A 25,677-nucleotide genomic window follows, 5' to 3' on the forward strand; every position below is an offset into this window, starting at 1 on the left:
CCTGTGCTCAGGCGCTATCCCATTCTGCCGGAGGAGTGTGGTGTCGGAATTACGCATGTCCATACCGCGCTGTCCGGCGCCATACTGCTGAAGACACACTGCAAATGTGTCTTCAGTAAAATGGCGCAGGATAGCGCTATGCGCAATTCCGATGACGGAAGAGAAGCGCCGCAGTAACGCTCCTCCCGGTCAGGTAAGCATGCAAGTATGGCGCCGGAGATCGCAGCATGCATTCAGTGTCTACACGTACCGCCATCTCCGGCGCCATACACTGGGTGCCATATTCTGTCTGGAGCCAGACTGCGCAGGTGCGTCGCGCTTGCGCAGTCTATAAAGGCTTCGGACAGAGTGACGATCCCAGGGTTATATCACAGATAATCGTTCCTTAACACACCGACCTCCCACGGCCTCGGTGGTCTCCTCTGGGACTGGAGCAGACAATATCTTCTCCCACCCGTGGTCTTAAGGGTCAGGTGACTAAGATGCGAAAGTTATGGGAGATCACAACGTTCTCTCCATGTCACAGGCAGCACTACAAAGTGATGACCCCCGACAGATACACGGATCTCAGCTTCCAGAACCCCATGTTGTATGGTATAAGACATGATGTCATCATGTAACGAACGCTGACCTCTTAAGACTCCAACCTCGTACCCAAAAATTAAAGTTGTGCACTTTTTCAACCTTTCGTGAAGTGATAGGCAACCGATCCCACCAACTTAAAGGGTTAATTTCCATCTTCAGAAATGGATGTCATCGGCTAGTACTAATAAACAGCAATTTTTCAATTTTCTGCCTACGGGAATTTACAGCCGTTCATGAGATATATGAAAACACACTTTTACATTTACAGCTCATTTCCTTGGAGACCGACCACCGCTGACGGACAGCAGAACACGTGCAGTGCTTACAACCTTTTCCCTGGTGGTCGGTCTCCAAGGCAATGAGCTGCAGACAAAAGTGTTAATATCTCAGGAACAGTAACATTTTAATAAGCAGTAAATTGCAGAAGTGCTCGATATTACAAGCTGTGACAATATCTATGAAGATGGGGATAATGGAGAGGGATGTTGTCATGCAAAAATCAAGACCTCCTACGCAAGGCATGCTGGGAAGTCTAGTACTGCACCAGCTAAAGAGCAATGGAGCAAGATGAAAGATATTCTAAAAATTGCTGAAAGCAGCCTCCACTGCGGCGGACAGGAGGGTCCCTCTGTATGGATGTGTTACTGACCACTGCCGGCCACGCGACTCACCGTTACACTGTTTACATTCTGGAACTTCACGTAGCGTAGCTGTATAATGCCGTCCTCCTTAATATCATCCGCCGTCAATTCCAGCGCTTGGGTCGGTTCACTCCTCACGGCTTCATCAAAATCCATAGAGCGCGGGAGGTTTATGAAGATTTTTACAAACTTTGGACCTTGACCTGCGGAGAGGAACACGGGTTTTTTTTATTTCCATATTCAATCTTCATTCACATACATTTTAGGGCAAAAGTTTCTGAATCAACTCTCCAGATAACGGATCGCAGCAGTCACGACTGACTGCAACATCTAAGGCGTTTAACTGCTGCTTCCTCCCCCCCGCTTCCTCCCCCCCCCGCAGAGAGTGCAGCCGCTTCCTCCCCCCCCCGCAGAGAGTGCAGCCGCTTCCTCCCCCCCCCCCGCAGAGAGTGCAGCCGCTTCCTCCCCCCCCCCGCAGAGAGTGCAGCCGCTTCCTCCCCCCCCCGCAGAGAGTGCAGCCGCTTCCTCCCCCCCCCGCAGAGAGTGCAGCCGCTTCCTCCCCCCCCGCAGAGAGTGCAGCCGCTTCCTCCCCCCCCCGCAGAGAGTGCAGCCGCTTCCTCCCCCCCCCGCAGAGAGTGCAGCCGCTTCCTCCCCCCCCGCAGAGAGTGCAGCCGCTTCCTCCCCCCCCGCAGAGAGTGCAGCCGCTTCCTCCCCCCCCGCAGAGAGTGCAGCCGCTTCCTCCCCCCCCGCAGAGAGTGCAGCCGCTTCCTCCCCCCCCGCAGAGAGTGCAGCCGCTTCCTCCCCCCCCCGCAGAGAGTGCAGCCGCTTCCTCCCCCCCCGCAGAGTGCAGCCGCTTCCTCCCCCCCCGCAGAGAGTGCAGCCGCTTCCTCCCCCCCCGCAGAGAGTGCAGCCGCTTCCTCCCCCCCCGCTTCCGCCACAACGACAGAGTGCAGCCGCTTCCTCCCCCCCCGCTTCCGCCACAACGACAGAGTGCAGCCGCTTCCTCCCCACGCCGACGCGACACCGGCAGAGAGTGCAGCCGCTTCCTCCCCACCTGCAGAGAGGGCAGCCGCTTCCTTCCCATGCCGACGCCACACCGGCAGAGAGGGCAGCCGCTTCCTTCCCATGCCGACGCCACACCGGCAGAGAGGGCAGCCGCTTCCTTCCCATGCCGACGCCACACCGGCAGAGAGGGCAGCCGCTTCCTTCCCATGCCGACGCCACACCGGCAGAGAGGGCAGCCGCTTCCTTCCCATGCTGACGCCACACCGGCAGAGAGGGCAGCCGCTTCCTCCCTACGCTGACGCCACACCGGCAGAGAGGGCAGCCGCTTCCTCCCTACGCTGACGCCACACCGGCAGAGAGGGCAGCTGCTTCCTCCCCACATCGCTGATGCCACACCGGCAGAGAGGGCAGCCGCTTCCTCCCCCGCTGACGTGAAGCGATCTCTGTAATGAAGACACTGACACTTGTGAGCCTGTGATGCTACGAGGACTTCATACAAGGTGGCGACGTAATTCACTCACCATTATCTGGACCTTGGAGCTTCATGGAGTACAACTTCACCGGCTGGTTGAAAGCTACAGTAATCAGGAGCTGAGGGGCAAAAAAGAGGGAGGAAAAAAAAAAAAAAAAAAAAAAGATTTCTTTGTAAAGGAAAAAAAAAAAACAAGCGAGACAATAACAATTCTGTAACTTACAGAAGAGCAATATGAATTGCGCTGTCCTGGTGCGGCGTCCAGTCCGTTCCTCTGTGGCAGCTGCTGCTCCAGGCATTCTGGATGCCTCTGGGGCTTATTATACCCTAAGGCCTCTTTCACACTTCATTTTTTTGACGTCAGTCAAAATCCGCCGTTTTGCAAAAAAAAAAAAAAAAAAAACACGGATCCGCCTTTCTTTTTGACGGATCTTTTTTTTTCCCATTGACTTGCATTAGCGGCGGATTTTGACGGATGGTCATCCATTGATCCGTTTTTTGACGGATCCGCCATAATTTTGGCGCCCGCTGACTTGAGTCGACGGACAAGGAAACGTTTGTCTGCATCAAAACAGTGGATCTGCCATTGCCAACCGTTATTTGACGTTCTGGCGGAAAATCTCTCTCTTCACTCGTATTCCTTTAAATTTCAGTCTCTAGCTGCTAAAGCAGATCCGTCAAAAAAACAGATCCGGTGGCATCCGTTTGTATCACGACGGAGACGGATCAGTTTTCACAACCTGGCGGATTTTGACTGACATCAAATAACTGAAATGCAAAACAGGCATAAAGCGCAACCTACAACATGGCGTCGCCGGGCCAAGTAAGCGCCAGAGACTAGCAGGATACCAGACGGAAAAGTGAACACCGGCTGCCAAGGAGGCACAGACTGGACGGCGAGGATCGACACTACAGGAATAAACTCCACATTTAGATCTGAACAGAATCTATGCAAATACAGCGTCGGGTTATTATGGGTAAGACTTCATGGATGCCCTGTGCCATCGTGGCGCGGGAACCAGTCTACAGACAGCCAAGATCCTACGCTAAAGACCCTCTGATTCCAAAGATTATGGGGGGGGGGGGGGGGGTTTAAATGGTTTTACTTTCAATGGGGCAAAAAGAAGGGGGCTACGAGTCAGCGTTCACAGTAGATTCACAATGGCAGACCCCTCCCCCAGCTTTCAAGATAAGGTATTGGCACCCCGCAATGATGTGGGATTGGTCAGCCGTAGAGTGGTAAATCCCAAACGCAATGCTGGATTTATTTTTTTAATTTTTTTTAATTGGAATTTTTCTCCCCGTTTTTCTGTATATTATATGGGGAATTTATTTGGGTCACAACACTACGACTCGTTGATATAAAAATAAATGTATGGCTCCTGGAAAAAAGAAAAAAAAAAAAAGTGCAAAAAAAAGGAAAATTGCAGGTTATAGGCACAAATAAGCTCGATCCATAAGTGGTTAGAAGTGAGGTCCGGCACGGATGACGTTGCATCTGCTGATATTGTGAATGCGTCCTAACAGGTGTGTGCACATTCCGCGCCGTCAGTGCCGCTCACCTGGCCGAAACGGACCCCCATAAGTCCTGCCTGGTGAACATGATCCCTCTTAGGCCGTGATCTCCATGACTGACAGCAGGTGGTAACATTTGGCAAGGATCGTTGTCCAATAGGAATTGCAAATAAGGGTGCACAAATACACACTTCCCTCCCCATAAGAGTCAGGCCACCTGCGTGCTCCCCACCGGAGCGCCGCGTATAAAATGTGAGCGCTGTGGAAAGTGCCGCCACTCACCTGCTCATCGCAGTCCGATTCTAGAAATGTCGGATCCTTCCGTAAACAGTTTTCAAACCCGTGGTCGTCGCTTTCATTAAGACATTCACACCCAGCTTTATTGATAAACGGCATTAAATCCATCTACAAGGGAAAGACAAAGAGCAGAAAATGAGGCCACAAAAAGGTATAAACCAATATAAAGGGGCACAAGGTCACATGCCGCCGATTTGTAACAGTGTGCAAAAATCCAGGCGTTCCAATCAAAACATACCATACTTTGTTGCTGGAGACCCCACCATGTGGATCCCACTAATCACGAAATTGGATTACCACAGAAAGGTTGTGTGTAAATGGCGCAGTAATGAAGCGTCACTCCAGAGTCTATAATGCTATGCTGCCTGCTTGGAATGGTGGCAGAGTGCATGCTTGACCCCTGCTTCTAAAAAAACAATCCTCAGAAGGGCGGCGAGGCAGCGGGGAGAAGGGGGCGGCAACCCTGTTTTACTGATCAGCACGGATTCGAAGTGGTGGGATCATCAACCTTTAACTCTACAGCTGCTGCGAAACTACACCTCCCAAGCTAGTCGGTGTAGTTTTGCAACAGTTGTAAAGGCTCAGGTTAGTGAGCACTGCAACATGACGACCCCCGCACCTCTCAGAGTTTCATCATCATCATCATCATCATCCTATTACATACGTAGCCTTTGGGAATATCAGTGTCCTCGTTGTTCCCGGGGTCATTTTCTAGGTGCTGTTTGATCTTATCCTCAAGGCCGGCAGCGTCTGCCCCCTGGTATTGGTCGATTTTCACTTTATTTCGAAAGAATAAGAAGGTGGGTGTTGCCGATATGTTATTGGCTGCTGCTGTACCCTAAAATAAAAAAAATAGAAAAAGTAAAGTAAAATAAAATAAATAAATAATGGAGGCAGAGAAAAGACTAAAAATAGGATTCATAATAAAAACCACCAGAGGTTCGGAGACATAATCACACACAAATCTTCTCGAGTGAGACACAAGCCCTCTCTGCCCAAGATGTGGATACAGCCCTGGTGGTGTGCGCTTTCAAGTTTCCCGGAGGGTCCAGCCCCCCTGACATATATGAAAGCAAAATTCCCATTTTGACCCATCTGGCCAGAAACCCTGTTGATGCCACCTGGCCTCTGCCAGGACCTTCAAAGAACAAAAAAGGAGATGACAATTTTTATCTTTTGCAGAATGTGCATTCCCTTATGTCTTGGCCTGCTCCTTCCTAGGTCTGTCCTATAATCCATACAAGTAAAAATACAGGCATTAGGATAGTCCATGACCTGGACTCTGAAGAGTTGAGTTTATACTCCTTCTGTCCAAAGAACATCCCCCAAAACCTGGAAGTAATCTCTCCACATCCTGCTCCTTTTTCCATTGAGGCCAGTGGGGAGCACCGCGTCATGCCAGGCCACGCTTCCCCCTCTGGTTATTCCTTCGCCGAAGAGAAACTGCACCATTCCAGGCCACGCTTCCCCCTCCATGCCAGGCCACGCTTCCCCAAGGAGAAACTGCACCACGCCAGGCCACGCTTCCCCCACCATGCCAGGCCACGCTTCCCCAAGGAGAAACTGCACCATGCCAGGCCACGCTTCCCCAAGGAGAAACTGCACCATGCCTGGCCACGCTTCCCCCTCCATGCCAGGCCACGCTTCCCCCTCCATGCCAGGCTTCCCCAAGGAGAAACTGCATCATGCCAGGCCACGCTTCCCCCTCCATGCCAGGCCACGCTTCCCCAAGGAGAAACTGAACCATGCCAGGCCACGCTTCCCCCACCATGCCAGGCCACGCTTCCCCAAGGAGAAACTGCACCATGCCAGGCCACGCTTCCCCAAGGAGAAACTGCACCATGCCAGGCCACGCTTCCCCCTCCATGCCAGGCCACACTTCCCCCACCATACCAGGCCACACATCCCCTCCGTAGATGATGCACCAATTTTCTGCCTCCTGGGAACACAATGCCCCATACCATTCAGTGCTCCCCTTACTAGAAGTCCGTTGCCGCTACACCGAGTACGGCCATGCTCCCCGCTTCTCCAGTTGGGACCCCCCCACCAGACGCAGGGTACTGTAGGTCTCCCTCAAGAACAGAAAACCGCTGAATTTAGCGGGGGTCCTCCTTTTAGAGCAGTATATTTCCTGTCCTTAGTGCGGATGCCCTCTCACCATAGTGGTGTCGTGGGGAAGCGAAAATAAACATTTTAATTGACGTGCAAATGAAGCTGAAGAACTATGGTAGATCTGAAGCCTCTGTCACTCCGGCTCTATTCCCAGCCCACCTGCTGGACTGATGACTCCTTTGCCTGAAATTACACAGCAGAGAGGCTGTCATTCAAGCAGGAGAAGGAGCTGGGAAAACCCCAGGAGCTTGCAATTAACAGCACACAGGGTGCTGGAACAATCAGGGCCAGGGTGCAGAACAGTCCATGCGTACATAGGAGCAAAATATGGGGTTGATACATCTACTTAAAGAGCGAGAAGACTCTGCCCCCCCCAACAGATCTGCCTGTCATTCAGAAGCACATTATTCACCCCATGTTCTCCAGTGAACGTTATCCCTAACCCATGACCAGAGGCGCAGACAGAGGAGCGAGAGACAGGCGCAGACAGAGGAGCGAGAGACGGGCGCAGACAGAGGAGCGAGAGACGGGCGCAGCACATGGCTGCCGGGTGCAGGTCACTTACTTGGCACTGATGAACATCTACTTCCAGAAAGACGGCCTGTGGATACTTATTGCTCAGTGACGTGAACACTGGCGCTATCCTCACACAGGGGGCGCAACTGCAAAACAGCAACCGGCAGACATAACCTCACAGCAAAATAAGGGAGAACACCGTGCAGACAGAAGACACAGGAGGCGCCCGCACCAATCCCACCTACTAAAGAGGGATTAGACTCCAGCATCATCTGATTACTGAGCTGAGGTCAGCAGCGGTGATTCACAGACCTGATGGGGACAGTAGAGCACGCAGTGTGGTGAGCGGAGGGTAAGATGCCGTCAAATAGCAGCACAGGACTACAACTCCCAGAATACACCATACGATAGGAGACATTGATCCTAAAATGCAGACGGGTCTCACTCACAAAAAAATAAAAAATTCTACTGAAGGGTAAGTTCACACTAGGCGTTTTTTCAGCATTTTTCTTCTGCAGCAAAACCTGATCACTAGGCAGGAAAGAAGCTGCAGAAAAAAAAAAAAAAAAAAAAATCATGTTTTCCTTGGTTTTTTTGGATTTTTTCCTGCGGTTTTGGCATGCTAAATTAGTCTCTTGTGCAGGTTGATAAAGTTTATCAATGTGTGAAAAACGCTGAAAGAAGCGACGTGCTGCATGTCCAAAAACCCACGCAAAGCACAAAATCCCGATGACAAAAAAAAAAAAAAAAAAAAACCACAATGTGAGTGCAGAAGATTTCTGACATCTCAGACTTTGCTGGTTCTGTAAGACGCAGATAAAAATTGGCATTAAAAAAAAGCTACAAAAAGGCTTAGTGTGAACTTACCCTAAAAGGGAATCTGTCACTCCCCGGGACTTGTATGGCCTATTAATATGGGCATACAGGTGATATAAATGTTACACTAGTCCTACCTGTATGTCTTATATTAATGGTCTTGTTGTGGAGAAATGTTAAATTCTGTCTTTATGTTAATGATTTCTTCCAGGCAGGGCTGTGGAGTCGGAGTCGTGGAGTCGGAGTTAGTTTTGGTTGGAGTCGGAGTCGGTAGAAATGTACCGACTCCGACTTTAAAAAAAATGTATTAATATTTCATAATTGAACTTTCATATGAATTTTATAAATGTTACTCAAATATATATGTTCTATCAAACTATGAACAACAGTGATAAGCAGTTCTGCTGGAGATAGAGACATTTCTTACTTCTTGTGTGTCACTGTTCTCCACTGCCCTTATCTAATCATACTTGGTTAACCTCATGCTGCCCCAACCCCCCTACTTACAATGTATGAAACTGAAAGTGAAAATGTGTTGCAAATTCTTAGTAGTAAAGCTCCTCCTCTAGACTAGATCATACTAGGTGTGCGTCTTCCAAGCATCTCACAGCTGCCTGCTACTCAGAAGAGGAAGACTGTAAGGCTGGAGTCACACTAACCTGCGCAAAATACGGTCAGTATTTTACATGCGTAATACGGATGACAGACCCCTAAATAGTGCTCCGTATGTCATCCGTAATCAAGGTGTGGTCGCGTATTTTGCGCATGTCAGCATCCGTATGCAATCCGTATGGCGAGATTTTCTCGCAGGCTTGCAAAATGGACATATAATGGAGCCCTATGACAGGGTTTCTAAAGACACCTGGTGCGTATTTCTCGCAAGTCACACGTGTGGTCCGTGTGTAATCCGTATTTTTTGCGCACCCATAGACTTGCATTGGCGTATTACGGCCGTAGTACGCTGACAATCGCAGCATGCTGCGAGTGGCACGGAGCGTAGAATACGGAGGAGAAATATACGCCTGGTGCGAGTGACCCCATAGAAAATCATTGGTCCGTGTCTAATGCGTGCTTTTTGCGCCTCTCACTCTCCCGTATTCCTCGCCAGTGTGACTCCGGCCTAAGAAGTATTATCCTTTCAACAAACTTTGCATCAGTTAACTGTGAGTACATGAGGAATAATAACAGTATTACTGACCACTATATCAGTTGTACGACCTGGCAATAATTTTGTACAATTGTTTTTAGGAAAAACAATTATCATTTGGAATTGTGAATGCAGAATTAAAAACCTGAGAATGTCAAAGAAGCATCACATTAAATCAGCTGTATTTGAACATTTCACCATCACTCAAGATAGAAAACATTATGTCTGTCAGTGTATGACAAATGATCCAGACGAAAACAAATGCTGTGAAGCCAAGATGAGTGCATATTCAGGCAAAGATAAAAATGCTCCTACCAGAGCTTCTAATCTAACGAGACATTTACAGCGCTTTCATCCAGAAGTACTGAAAGCAGTGGATGAGAAAGACTGCATCCAAACCAATGAACCAGTGCCCAGCTCTTCCAGCCAAACAAAGGAGCAGAGAACTTTGCAGCCATCAGTTGCAAGATATTTTGTCAGTGACAAAGTTACTGTGACAATGACAGTAGATACATTTAAAAAACAGATCACAGAGCTTGTTGTAAAGGATAGTGTGCCTATTTCATTATTTTCACGACCAGCTTTTATGTGTCTGAATGGGGAAATGGCCCGCAAGCTTGGTGTTTCTCTGGAGAGAGATAGTATTAGAAAATTAGTAATCGAAGAAGCTTTTAAACAAAAGGAAGAACTTAAAAAAACTCTCACGGGACGCTTTCTGTTTCTTAAAATGGATGCCTGCACACGCCACAGAGTGAACTATTTTGCCATCAATGTCCGATTTGTTTGTGACAAAAATGAAATAGTTACCAAGACATTGGCAGTAAGAGACACCAAAGCTCATCACACCAGTGAGTTTCTCCAGGTCTTGGTGGAAAAGGTTCTGCAAGACTATGAACTTAAAAAAGAGCAAGTTCTTTCTGTCGTAACTGACAATGCTTCAAATATGATAAGTACTATTAAGCTAATGAATGAGAGTAATGATGGTGACCAGCAGCTAGAAGAACATTCTGGGTCCACAGACACAGAAATGTTTGAAATAGAGGAACACAGTATTGTAACTGAGGAGCAAACTGAAGTTGCTTCAGATGAACAGCAACATGATAGTTTAGATGATCTTGTTGAAACTGCGTCAATATGTTCTTTCATTCATCACATGCGCTGTGTTGTGCATACGCTACAGCTGGCTATAAGAGACAGTCTGCAAGAAGGACATGCTGCTGCACTGATTGGCAAGGTGAGAAAATTGGCTACTGTTGCCAGAACCCCTAAAGTTGACTCAATTTTGAAGAGACGTGCTGGAAAAGGGGCAATTATTGATCAAGCCACACGATGGGGCAGTACTTACTTAATGATTCAGCGCTTGGTTGAACTGAAAACCTTTCTTGTAGACATGGCTAACCCTCAACTGACGCTAAATGAAAGTCAGTGGAATCAGGTGACTGAGCTGGAAAAATTGCTAGAGCACCCATTTACAGTGACTAAAAAATTACAAGCAGAGGACTTAACTCCAGGTATTTTCTTAAAGGAGTGGAAGAACCTGATGTTTCGCCTGTCCCAAAGAGGAGGGTTAATTGCAAGTGGCATTGCTACATCAATGAAACGGAGAGAGGAGCTACTATTACAAAATAACATTCTTTTGGCAGCTGTTTATGTAGACCCAATGCATCGGATTCTTCTAGATGATCAACAGCTAAGTAAAGGAAAAGAAGCTCTGTTTGAAATAGCAGTATGGATGAAAGGGTTGCAGAACAGTCAGGAGGAACAAGAAGAATTTGGTCGTCCTGCCACATCTTCACCCTCATCATCAACTGATGAAGAATTTAATTTTGAAAAATATTTGGATCACAAGGACCGTGCAAAGCGTTCCCGCATAGAAGAAGAGTCATCCCCATCAAGGAACACAGCCAGTACATTTCAGCAGAATTTTTCATGTGCACTAAAAGAAATTGAGAAATTTGACCGTTCATCAAAAATAACAGTGCAACAAGCGATTCCTCTGTATCCTGACATTGTCAGAGATGTTGCCCGAGTGGTTACTGCTTTGCCACCAACACAAGTTAGTGTAGAGAGGTTGTTCTCTGCTCTCAAAATAATTAGATCAGATTTGAGGGCATCCATGAAGGAGGATCTGACAGAGGCAATACTTTTTCTGAGGACAAATTTATAGATTTCTTCTTATTAACTGCATAAAAGTGTTTATTGCATATTTACTTACAGTTTAGAAAAGTTTAGAAAAGTTATTTGCTATATTCTAATTGTATTCTAATAAATGTAGTTTTTGCTCTAAGTGGTCTGATTACTTATATGATGGTGAGAAACTGAATAAGCACGATGTTTAATATTTTACAACAGTAAATTTGTTGTTATGAATTGGCCATTTATGAAGGAGTCGGAGTCGGAGCCTGATAAAATCCAGGAGTCGGAGTCGCAACTGTGGCTTACCGACTCCACAGCCCTGCTTCCAGGCTCCGGGGTGTGAGGTGCTGTAAGAAATCCCTGCCCTCATTACCATACTACCCCCCTCCCATCAGCGTCAGTTACGGCCCCAGAATCCCGCGCCTGCGCCCTGCACTCCCTCCACAATACATACCTCATCCTCCCTTCAGTGTGCGCTGCATTCAGGGATCTTCAGCGCAGGCGAGTCACTGTGACCTCCGGTGTGCGCCCCGATAATATGTTCTCCCCACTTCCTCCCTGCACAGTCATTGCTAGGAACCTAGTGTACAGTGTTGACTATACAGGAAGGAAATGTGGAGAGCAGCTTACCGGGGCGCACACCGGAGGTCACAGTGACTCTCCTGCGCTGAAGATGCCTGAGTGCAGCGCACACAGAAGGGAGGATAAAGTATGTATTGTGGAGGGAGTGCAGGGTGCAGGCACGGGATTCTGGGGCCGTAACTGACGCTGATGGGAAGGGTGTAGTATTGTAATGAGGTCAGAGGGTAGGGATTTCTTACAGCACCGCATGTCCCAAAGCCTGGAAGAAATAATTGACATAAGGAAAGAATGCAAGATTTCTCCACACCAAGACCATTAATCTGAGGCAGACAGGTAGGAGCAGTGTAACATTTCTATCACAGACACACCCACATTAATAGGTGATACACATCCAAGGGGTGACAGATTCCATCTAGGGTATGTTTCCACGGTCAGGATTTGCTGTATATTGGACGCTGCGTACAGATGTTACAGCATAGTGGAGGGGATTTTATGAAGTCCCAGCTCCAATACGCGTGCACGGCCGCCTCCGGCTTCCCTGCTTAACCGGACATGCGGAGCGTCTTTATAGACCACAGCATGTATATTTATCTACGGCCAGTCACCGCAAGATAAATAACATTCCCCTATGTATAGGATGCAGTGATTCCAGATGGTTCAATGAACGCATGCGGAATCACCGCGCGTGCAGAAGCAGGGATCTCCTGCGTCCAAAGCACTGCATTGATCCCGAGTTACATCCTGTATTGTACTCCAGAGCTGCACTCACTATTCTGTTGGTGCAGTCACTGTGTACATGCATTACAAAACTGATCCTGAGTTACATCCTGTATTGTACTCCAGAGCTGCACTCACTATTCTGCTGGTGCAGTCACTGTGTACCTACATTAAATTACTGATCCTCAGTAACATCCTGTATTATACTCCAGAGCTGCACTCACTATTCTGCTGGTGCAATCACTGTGTACATACATTACATTACTGATCCTGAGTTACCTCCTGTATTATACCCGAGAGCTGCACTCACTATTCTGCTGGTGCAGTCACTGTGTACATGCATTACTGATCCTGAGTTACATCCTGTATTATACCCCAGAGCTGCTCTCACTATTCTGCTGGTGCAGTCACTGTGTACATATATTACTGATCCTGAGTTACATCCTCTATTATACTCCAGAGCTGCACTCACTATTCTGCTGGTGCAGTCACTGTGTACATACATTACTGATCCTGAGTTACATCCTCTATTATACTCCAGAGCTGCACTCACTATTCTGCTGGTGCAGTCACTGTGTACATACATTACTGATCCTGAGTTACCTCCTGTATTATAGCCCAGAGCTGCACTCACTATTCTGCTGGTGCAGTCACTGTGTACATACATTACTGATCCTGTACTGATTCTGAGTTACATCCTGTATTATACTCCAGAGCTGCACTTACTATTCTGCTGGTGCAGTCACTGTGTACATTAGGGTGACCGGATCTCATATGGGGGGAAAAAAAATGTCAGAATCTTGTTCGTCTGGACCCCACAAAACGATTCCCCTTTCCAGATATTGAGAGAGCCAAAATTTGAGCTCGATCAAACGGCGTTAACCCGTGCCGCTCGTCGCTCAAAGTTTGAAAAAATCCAAATTGAGGTATTTTAAGATTTAGGTATTTTGCATAGTCTGTTAGACTATAAAGAATGTGACAACAACATTGCAGAAATAGCCCTGAACAAATTTTCGAACCATTTGTGGTATTTGAATGCAGAGTTGGTGGGATTATCGTTTTTTGATCCCACCATTACAGACAATGAAAAGTTGTTAATGGCTAATAAATTGCTCAGTAGCACAGATGAACCATCAGAGCACGCTAGAGTTGTAAATCCAAAAGTTAGGAAAGAAAAATTAAAAGAGGTAGGAAGTAACCGACTTTAACGACCTTCTGACAAAAGATGAAGAACAAAAGCAATATGTCCTGCAAGTTGTAAGCAAATGCCGAGCATTATATTCTGACGTTTCAAAAACTACTTTAACAAAAGCTCTAGAATAGATTAGATAACTATGTAAAATTATCAACTCACGTAGGTTAGCGTGCTCTGATGGTTCATCTGTGCTACTGAGCAATTTATTAGCCATTAACCACTTTTCATTGTCTGTAATGGTGGGATCAAAAAACGATAATCCCACCAACTCTGCATTCAAATACCACAAATGGTTCGAAAATTTGGTCAGGGCTATTTCTGCAATGTTGTTGTCACATTCTTTATAGTCTAACAGACTATGCAAAATACCTAAATCTTAAAATACCTCAATTTGGATTTTTTCAAACTTTGAGCGACGAGCGGCACGGGTTAACGTCGTTTGATCGAGCTCAAATTTTGGCTCTCTCAATATCTGGAAAGGGAAATGGTTTTGTGGGGTTCAGACGGACAAAATTCCGACATCGATTTTTTGCGGTCACCCTAGTGTACATACATTACGGATCCTGAGTTACATCCTGTTTTATACTCCAGAGCTGCACTCACTATTCTGCTGGTGCAGTCACTATGTACATACATTACATTACTGATCCTGAGCTACATCCTGTATTATACCCCAGAGCTGCACTCACTATTCTGCTGGTGCAGTCACTGTGTAAATGCATTACATTGCTGATCCTGAGTTACATCCTGTATTATACTCCAAAGCTGCACTCACTATTCTGCTGGTGCAGTCACTGTGTACATACATTACATTACTGATCCTGAGTTACATGCTGTATTATACCCCAGAGCTGCACTCACTATTCTGCTGGTGCAGACACTGTGTACATACATTACTGATCCTGAGTTACATCCTGTATTATACTCCAGAGCTGCACTCACTATTCTGCTGGTGCAGTCACTGTGTACATACAGTACATTACTGATCCTGAGTTACATCATGTATTATACCCCAGAGCTGCACTCACTATTCTGCTGGTGCAGTCACTGTGTACATGCATTACATTACTGATCCTGAGTTACATCCTGTATTATACTCCAGAGCTGCACTCACTATTCTGCTGGTGCAGTCACTGTGTACATGCATTACATTACTGATCCTGAGTTACATCCTGTATTATACTCCAGAGCTGCACTCACTATTCTGCTGGTGCAGTCACTGTGTACATACATTACATTACTGATCCTGAGTTACATCCTGTATTATACCCCAGAGCTGCACTCACTATTCTGCTGGTGCAGTCACTGTGTACATACATTACATTACTGATCCTGAGTTACATCCTGTATTATACTCCAGAGCTGCACTCACTATTCTGCTGGTGCAGTCACTGTGTACATACATTACATTACTGATCCTGAGTTACATCCTGTATTATACTCCAGAGCTGCACTCACTATTCTGCTGGTGCAGTCACTGTGTACATACATTACATTACTGATCCTGAGTTACCTCCTGTATTATACTCCAGAGCTGCACTCACTATTCTGCTGGTGCAGATACTGTATACATACATTACTGATCCTGAGTTACATCCTGTATTATACTCCAGGGCTGCACTCACTATTCTGCTGGTGCAGTCACTATGTACATACATTACATTACTGATCCTGAGTTACATCCTGTATTATACCCCCAGAGCTGCACTCACTATTCTGCTGGTGCAGTCACTGTGTACATACATTACATTACTGATCCTGAGTTACATCCTGTATTATACCCCCAGAGATGCACTCACTATTCTGCTGGTGCAGATACTGTATACATACATTACTGATCCTGAGTTACATCCTGTATTATACTCCAGAGCTGCACTCACTATTCTGCTGGTGCAGTCACTGTGTACATACATTACATTACTGATCCTGAGTTACATCCTGTATTATACCCCCAGAGATGCACTCACTATTCTGCTGGTGCAGATACTGTATACATACATTACTGATCCTGAGTTACATCCTGTATTATACTCCAGAGCTGCACTCACTATTCTGCTGGTGCAGTCACTGTGTACATACATTACATTACTGATTCTGAGTTACCTCCTGTATTATACCCCAGAGCTGCACTCACTATTCTGCTGGTGCAGTTACTCTGTACATACATTACTGATCCTGAGTTACATCCTGTATTATACCCCAGAGCTGCACTCACTGTTCTGCTGGTGCAGTCACTGTGTACATACATTACTGATTCTGAGTTAAATCCTGTATTATACTCCAGAGCTGCACTCACTATTCTGCTGGTGCAGTCACTGTGTACATACATTACATTACTGATCCTGAGTTACATCCTGTATTATACCCCAGAGCTACACTCACTATTCTGCTGGTGCAGTCACTGTGAACATACATTACTGATCCTGAGTTACATCCTGTATTATACCCCAGAGCTGCACTCACTATTCTGCTGGTGCAGTCACTGTGTACATACATTACATTACTGATTCTGAGTTACCTCCTGTATTATACCCCCAGAGCTGCACTCACTATTCTGCTGGTGCAGTCACTGTGTACATACATTACATTACTGATTCTGAGTTACATCCTGTATTATACCCCAGAGCTGCACTCACTATTCTGCTGGTGCAGTCACTGTGTACATACATTACATTACTGATCCTGAGTTACATCCTGTATTATACCCCAGAGCTGCACTCACTATTCTGCTGGTGCAGTCACTGTGTACATACATTACATTACTGATCCTGAGTTACATCCTGTATTATACCCCAGAGCTGCACTCACTATTCTCCTGGTGCAGTCACTGTGTACATACATTACATTACTGATCCTGAGTTACATGCTGTATTATACCCCAGAGCTGCACTCACTATTCTGCTGGTGCAGTCACTGTGTACATACATTACATTACTGATCCTGAGTTACATCCTGTATTATACCCCAGAGCTGCACTCACTATTCTGCTGGTGCAGTCACTGTGTACATACATTACATTACTGATCCTTTGTTACATCCTGTATTATACCCCAGAGCTGCACTCACTATTCTGCTGGTGCAGTCACTGTGTACATACATTACATTACTGATCCTGAGTTACATCCTGTATTATACCCCAGAGCTGCACTCACTATTCTCCTGGTGCAGTCACTGTGTACATACATTACATTACTGATCCTGAGTTACATCCTGTATTATACCCCAGAGCTGCACTCACTATTCTGCTGGTGCAGTCACTGTGTACATACATTACATTACTGATCCTGAGTTACATCCTGTATTATACCCCAGAGCTGCACTCACTATTCTGCTGGTGCAGTCACTGTGTACATACATTACATTACTGATCCTGAGTTACATCCTGTATTATACCCCAGAGCTGCACTCACTATTCTCCTGGTGCAGTCACTGTGTACATACATTACATTACTGATCCTGAGTTACATCCTGTATTATACCCCAGAGCTGCACTCACTATTCTGCTGGTGCAGTCACTGTGTACATACATTACATTACTGATCCTGAGTTACATGCTGTATTATACCCCAGAGCTGCACTCACTATTCTGCTGGTGCAGTCACTGTGTACATACATTACATTACTGATCCTAAGTTACATCCTGTATTATACCCCAGAGCTGCACTCACTATTCTCCTGGTGCAGTCACTGTGTACATACATTACATTACTGATCCTGAGTTACATGCTGTATTATACCCCAGAGCTGCACTCACTATTCTGCTGGTGCAGTCACTGTGTACATACATTACATTACTGATCCTGAGTTACATCCTGTATTATACCCCAGAGCTGCACTCACTATTCTGCTGGTGCAGTCACTGTGTACATACATTACATTACTGATCCTGAGTTACATCCTGTATTATACCCCAGAGCTGCACTCACTATTCTCCTGGTGCAGTCACTGTGTACATACATTACATTACTGATCCTGAGTTACATCCTGTATTATACCCCAGAGCTGCACTCACTATTCTGCTGGTGCAGTCACTGTGTACATACATTACATTACTGATCCTGAGTTACATGCTGTATTATACCCCAGAGCTGCACTCACTATTCTGCTGGTGCAGTCACTGTGTACATACATTACATTACTGATCCTGAGTTACATCCTGTATTATACCCCAGAGCTGCACTCACTATTCTGCTGGTGCAGTCACTGTGTACATACATTACATTACTGATCCTGAGTTACATCCTGTATTATACCCCAGAGCTGCACTCACTATTCTCCTGGTGCAGTCACTGTGTACATACATTACATTACTGATCCTGAGTTACATCCTGTATTATACCCCAGAGCTGCACTCACTATTCTGCTGGTGCAGTCACTGTGTACATACATTACATTACTGATCCTGAGTTACATGCTGTATTATACCCCAGAGCTGCACTCACTATTCTGCTGGTGCAGTCATTGTGTACATACATTACATTACTGATCCTGAGTTACATCCTGTATTATACTCCAGAGCTGCACTCACTATTCTGCTGGTGCAGTCACTGTGTACATACATTACATTACTGATCCTGAGTTACATCCTGTATTATACCCCAGAGCTGCACTCACTATTCTGCTGGTGCAGTCACTGTGTACATACATTACATTACTGATCCTGAGTTACATGCTGTATTATACCCCAGAGCTGCACTCACTATTCTACTGGTGCAGTCACTGTGTACATACATTACTGATCCTGAGTTACATGCTGTATTATACCCCAGAGCTGCACTCACTATTCTGCTGGTGCAGTCACTGTGTACATACATTACATTACTGATCCTGAGTTACATGCTGTATTATACCCCAGAGCTGCACTCACTATTCTGCTGGTGCAGTCACTGTGTACATACATTACATTACTGATCCTGAGTTACATCCTGTATTATACCCCAGAGCTGCACTCACTATTCTGCTGGTGCAGTCACTGTGTACATACATTTACTGATCCTGAGTTACATCCTGTATTATACCCCAGAGCTGCACTCACTATTCTGCTGGTGCAGTCACTGTGTACATACATTACATTACTGATCCTGAGTTACATGCTGTATTATACCCCAGAGCTGCACTCACTATTCTTCTGGTGCAGTCACTGTGTACATACATTACATTACTGATCCTGAGTTACATCCTGTATTATACCCCAGAGCTGCACTCACTATTCTGCTGGTGCAGTCACTGTGTACATACATTTACTGATCCTGAGTTACATCCTGTATTATACCCCAGAGCTGCACTCACTATTCCGCTGGTGCAGTCACTGTGTACATACATTACATTACTGATCCTGAGTTACATCCTGTATTATACCCCAGAGCTGCACTCACTATTCTGCTGGTGCAGTCACTGTGTACATACATTATATTACTGATCCTGAGTTACATCATGTATTATACCCCAGAGCTGCACTCACTATTCTGCTGGTGCAGTCACTGTGTACATACATTACATTACTGATCCTGAGTTACATCCTGTATTATACCCCAGAGCTGCACTCACTATTCTGCTGGTGCAGTCACTGTGTACATACATTTACTGATCCTGAGTTACATCCTGTATTATACCCCAGAGCTGCACTCACTATTCTGCTGGTGCAGACACTGTGTACATACATTTACTGATCCTGAGTTACATCCTGTATTATACTCCAGAGCTGCACTCACTATTCTGCTGGTGCAGTCACTGTGTACATACATTACATTACTGATCCTGAGTTACCTCCTGTATTATACCCCAGAGCTGCACTCACTATTCAGCTGGTGCAGTCACTGTGTACATACATTACATTACTGATCCTGAGTTACATCCTGTATTATACCCCAGAGCTGCACTCACTATTCTGCTGGTGCAGTCACTGTGTACATACATTACATTACTGATTCTGAGTTACATCCTGTATTATACTCCAGAGCTGCACTCACTATTCTCCTGGTGCAGTCACTGTGTACATACATTACATTACTGATCCTGAGTTACATTCTGTATTATACCCCAGAGCTGCACTCACTATTCTGCTGGTGCAGTCACTGTGTACATACATTACATTACTGATCCTGAGTTACATCCTGTATTATACCCCAGAGCTGCACTCACTATTCTGCTGGTGCAGTCACTGTGTACATACATTACATTACTGATTCTGAGTTACATCCTGTATTATACTCCAGAGCTGCACTCACTATTCTGCTGGTGCAGTCACTGTGTACATACATTACATTACTGATCCTGAGTTACATGCTGTATTATACCCCAGAGCTGCACTCACTATTCTTCTGGTGCAGTCACTGTGTACATACATTACATTACTGATCCTGAGTTACATCCTGTATTATACCCCAGAGCTGCACTCACTATTCTGCTGGTGCAGTCACTGTGTACATACATTTACTGATCCTGAGTTACATCCTGTATTATACCCCAGAGCTGCACTCACTATTCCGCTGGTGCAGTCACTGTGTACATACATTACATTACTGATCCTGAGTTACATCCTGTATTATACCCCAGAGCTGCACTCACTATTCTGCTGGTGCAGTCACTGTGTACATACATTATATTACTGATCCTGAGTTACATCATGTATTATACCCCAGAGCTGCACTCACTATTCTGCTGGTGCAGTCACTGTGTACATACATTACATTACTGATCCTGAGTTACATCCTGTATTATACCCCAGAGCTGCACTCACTATTCTGCTGGTGCAGTCACTGTGTACATACATTTACTGATCCTGAGTTACATCCTGTATTATACCCCAGAGCTGCACTCACTATTCTGCTGGTGCAGACACTGTGTACATACATTTACTGATCCTGAGTTACATCCTGTATTATACTCCAGAGCTGCACTCACTATTCTGCTGGTGCAGTCACTGTGTACATACATTACATTACTGATCCTGAGTTACCTCCTGTATTATACCCCAGAGCTGCACTCACTATTCAGCTGGTGCAGTCACTGTGTACATACATTACATTACTGATCCTGAGTTACATCCTGTATTATACCCCAGAGCTGCACTCACTATTCTGCTGATGCAGTCACTGTGTACATACATTACATTACTGATTCTGAGTTACATCCTGTATTATACTCCAGAGCTGCACTCACTATTCTCCTGGTGCAGTCACTGTGTACATACATTACATTACTGATCCTGAGTTACATTCTGTATTATACCCCAGAGCTGCACTCACTATTCTGCTGGTGCAGTCACTGTGTACATACATTACATTACTGATCCTGAGTTACATCCTGTATTATACCCCAGAGCTGCACTCACTATTCTGCTGGTGCAGTCACTGTGTACATACATTACATTACTGATTCTGAGTTACATCCTGTATTATACTCCAGAGCTGCACTCACTATTCTGCTGGTGCAGTCACTGTGTACATACATTACATTACTGATCCTGAGTTACATCCTGTATTATACTCCAGAGCTGCACTCACTATTCTCCTGGTGCAGTCACTGTGTACATACATTACATTACTGATCCTGAGTTACATTCTGTATTATACTCCAGAGCTGCTCTCACTATTCTGCTGGTGCAGTCACTGTGTACATACATTACATTACTGATCCTGAGTTACATCCTGTATTATACTCCAGAGCTGCACTCACTATTCTCCTGGTGCAGTCACTGTGTACATACATTACATTACTGATCCTGAGTTACATTCTGTATTATACTCCAGAGCTGCACTCACTATTCTGCTGGTGCAGTCACTGTGTACATACATTACATTACTGATCCTGAGTTACATCCTGTATTATACCCCAGAGCTGCACTCACTATTCTGCTGGTGCAGTCACTGTGTACATACATTACATTACTGATCCTGAGTTACATGCTGTATTATACCCCAGAGCTGCACTCACTATTCTGCTGGTGCAGTCACTGTGTACATACATTACTGATCCTGAGTTACATGCTGTATTATACCCCAGAGCTGCACTCACTATTCTGCTGGTGCAGTCACTGTGTACATACATTACATTACTGATCCTGAGTTACATGCTGTATTATACCCCAGAGCTGCACTCACTATTCTGCTGGTGCAGTCACTGTGTACATACATTACATTACTGATCCTGAGTTACATCCTGTATTATACCCCAGAGCTGCACTCACTATTCTGCTGGTGCAGTCACTGTGTACATACATTTACTGATCCTGAGTTACATCCTGTATTATACCCCAGAGCTGCACTCACTATTCTGCTGGTGCAGTCACTGTGTACATACATTACTGATCCTGAGTTACATGCTGTATTATACCCCAGAGCTGCACTCACTATTCTGCTGGTGCAGTCACTGTGTACATACATTACATTACTGATCCTGAGTTACATGCTGTATTATACCCCAGAGCTGCACTCACTATTCTGCTGGTGCAGTCACTGTGTACATACATTACTGATCCTGAGTTACATCCTGTATTATTATACCCCAGAGCTGCACTCACTATTCTGCTGGTGCAGTCACTGTGTACATACATTACTGATCCTGAGTTACATGCTGTATTATACCCCAGAGCTGCACTCACTATTCTGCTGGTGCAGTCACTGTGTACATACATTACATTACTGATCCTGAGTTACATGCTGTATTATACCCCAGAGCTGCACTCACTATTCTGCTGGTGCAGTCACTGTGTACATACGTTACATTACTGATCCTGAGTTACATCCTGTATTATACCCCAGAGCTGCACTCACTATTCTGCTGGTGCAGTCACTGTGTACATACATTTACTGATCCTGAGTTACATCCTGTATTATACCCCAGAGCTGCACTCACTATTCTGCTGGTGCAGTCACTGTGTACATACATTACATTACTGATCCTGAGTTACATGCTGTATTATACCCCAGAGCTGCACTCACTATTCTTCTGGTGCAGTCACTGTGTACATACATTACATTACTGATCCTGAGTTACATCCTGTATTATACCCCAGAGCTGCACTCACTATTCTGCTGGTGCAGTCACTGTGTACATACATTTACTGATCCTGAGTTACATCATGTATTATACCCCAGAGCTGCACTCACTATTCTGCTGGTGCAGTCACTGTGTACATACATTACATTACTGATCCTGAGTTACATCCTGTATTATACCCCAGAGCTGCACTCACTATTCTGCTGGTGCAGTCACTGTGTACATACATTTACTGATCCTGAGTTACATCCTGTATTATACCCCAGAGCTGCACTCACTATTCTGCTGGTGCAGACACTGTGTACATACATTTACTGATCCTGAGTTACATCCTGTATTATACTCCAGAGCTGCACTCACTATTCTGCTGGTGCAGTCACTGTGTACATACATTACATTACTGATCCTGAGTTACCTCCTGTATTATACCCCAGAGCTGCACTCACTATTCAGCTGGTGCAGTCACTGTGTACATACATTACATTACTGATCCTGAGTTACATCCTGTATTATACCCCAGAGCTGCACTCACTATTCTGCTGGTGCAGTCACTGTGTACATACATTACATTACTGATTCTGAGTTACATCCTGTATTATACTCCAGAGCTGCACTCACTATTCTCCTGGTGCAGTCACTGTGTACATACATTACATTACTGATCCTGAGTTACATTCTGTATTATACCCCAGAGCTGCACTCACTATTCTGCTGGTGCAGTCACTGTGTACATACATTACATTACTGATCCTGAGTTACATCCTGTATTATACCCCAGAGCTGCACTCACTATTCTGCTGGTGCAGTCACTGTGTACATACATTACATTACTGATTCTGAGTTACATCCTGTATTATACTCCAGAGCTGCACTCACTATTCTGCTGGTGCAGTCACTGTGTACATACATTACATTACTGATCCTGAGTTACATCCTGTATTATACTCCAGAGCTGCACTCACTATTCTCCTGGTGCAGTCACTGTGTACATACATTACATTACTGATCCTGAGTTACATTCTGTATTATACTCCAGAGCTGCTCTCACTATTCTGCTGGTGCAGTCACTGTGTACATACATTACATTACTGATCCTGAGTTACATGCTGTATTATACCCCAGAGCTGCACTCACTATTCTTCTGGTGCAGTCACTGTGTACATACATTACATTACTGATCCTGAGTTACATCCTGTATTATACCCCAGAGCTGCACTCACTATTCTGCTGGTGCAGTCACTGTGTACATACATTATATTACTGATCCTGAGTTACATCATGTATTATACCCCAGAGCTGCACTCACTATTCTGCTGGTGCAGTCACTGTGTACATACATTACATTACTGATCCTGAGTTACATCCTGTATTATACCCCAGAGCTGCACTCACTATTCTGCTGGTGCAGTCACTGTGTACATACATTTACTGATCCTGAGTTACATCCTGTATTATACCCCAGAGCTGCACTCACTATTCTGCTGGTGCAGACACTGTGTACATACATTTACTGATCCTGAGTTACATCCTGTATTATACTCCAGAGCTGCACTCACTATTCTGCTGGTGCAGTCACTGTGTACATACATTACATTACTGATCCTGAGTTACCTCCTGTATTATACCCCAGAGCTGCACTCACTATTCAGCTGGTGCAGTCACTGTGTACATACATTACATTACTGATCCTGAGTTACATCCTGTATTATACCCCAGAGCTGCACTCACTATTCTGCTGGTGCAGTCACTGTGTACATACATTACATTACTGATTCTGAGTTACATCCTGTATTATACTCCAGAGCTGCACTCACTATTCTCCTGGTGCAGTCACTGTGTACATACATTACATTACTGATCCTGAGTTACATTCTGTATTATACCCCAGAGCTGCACTCACTATTCTGCTGGTGCAGTCACTGTGTACATACATTACATTACTGATCCTGAGTTACATCCTGTATTATACCCCAGAGCTGCACTCACTATTCTGCTGGTGCAGTCACTGTGTACATACATTACATTACTGATTCTGAGTTACATCCTGTATTATACTCCAGAGCTGCACTCACTATTCTGCTGGTGCAGTCACTGTGTACATACATTACATTACTGATCCTGAGTTACATCCTGTATTATACTCCAGAGCTGCACTCACTATTCTCCTGGTGCAGTCACTGTGTACATACATTACATTACTGATCCTGAGTTACATTCTGTATTATACTCCAGAGCTGCTCTCACTATTCTGCTGGTGCAGTCACTGTGTACATACATTACATTACTGATCCTGAGTTACATCCTGTATTATACTCCAGAGCTGCACTCACTATTCTCCTGGTGCAGTCACTGTGTACATACATTACATTACTGATCCTGAGTTACATTCTGTATTATACTCCAGAGCTGCACTCACTATTCTGCTGGTGCAGTCACTGTGTACATACATTACATTACTGATCCTGAGTTACATCCTGTATTATACCCCAGAGCTGCACTCACTATTCTGCTGGTGCAGTCACTGTGTACATACATTACATTACTGATCCTGAGTTACATGCTGTATTATACCCCAGAGCTGCACTCACTATTCTGCTGGTGCAGTCACTGTGTACATACATTACTGATCCTGAGTTACATGCTGTATTATACCCCAGAGCTGCACTCACTATTCTGCTGGTGCAGTCACTGTGTACATACATTACATTACTGATCCTGAGTTACATGCTGTATTATACCCCAGAGCTGCACTCACTATTCTGCTGGTGCAGTCACTGTGTACATACATTACATTACTGATCCTGAGTTACATCCTGTATTATACCCCAGAGCTGCACTCACTATTCTGCTGGTGCAGTCACTGTGTACATACATTTACTGATCCTGAGTTACATCCTGTATTATACCCCAGAGCTGCACTCACTATTCTGCTGGTGCAGTC

The 25,677-nt window shown here is 45.3% G+C and overlaps 1 protein-coding gene across 1 annotated transcript in view; it reads right to left on the reverse strand.

The window, feature by feature from the left end:
• The window catches only part of TXNL1 (thioredoxin like 1), a 34,315-nt gene that overhangs the window by 6,324 nt on the left and 2,314 nt on the right, over positions 1-25,677 (reverse strand). The window contains exons 2-6 of the mRNA XM_073543855.1: positions 7,193-7,289; positions 5,180-5,353; positions 4,501-4,623; positions 2,753-2,822; positions 1,257-1,429 (exon numbers count right to left, since the gene is read on the reverse strand). Coding sequence (XP_073399956.1) covers positions 1,257-1,429; positions 2,753-2,822; positions 4,501-4,623; positions 5,180-5,353; positions 7,193-7,289 — 637 coding nt within the window. The remainder of the gene's footprint in view (positions 1-1,256; positions 1,430-2,752; positions 2,823-4,500; positions 4,624-5,179; positions 5,354-7,192; positions 7,290-25,677) is intronic.

The sequence above is a fragment of the Dendrobates tinctorius genome, unplaced genomic scaffold (genome assembly GCF_039654945.1).
Source record: "Dendrobates tinctorius isolate UK_male_01 unplaced genomic scaffold, ASM3965494v1 ptg000135l, whole genome shotgun sequence".
NCBI classification, from domain to species: Eukaryota; Metazoa; Chordata; class Amphibia; order Anura; family Dendrobatidae; genus Dendrobates; species Dendrobates tinctorius.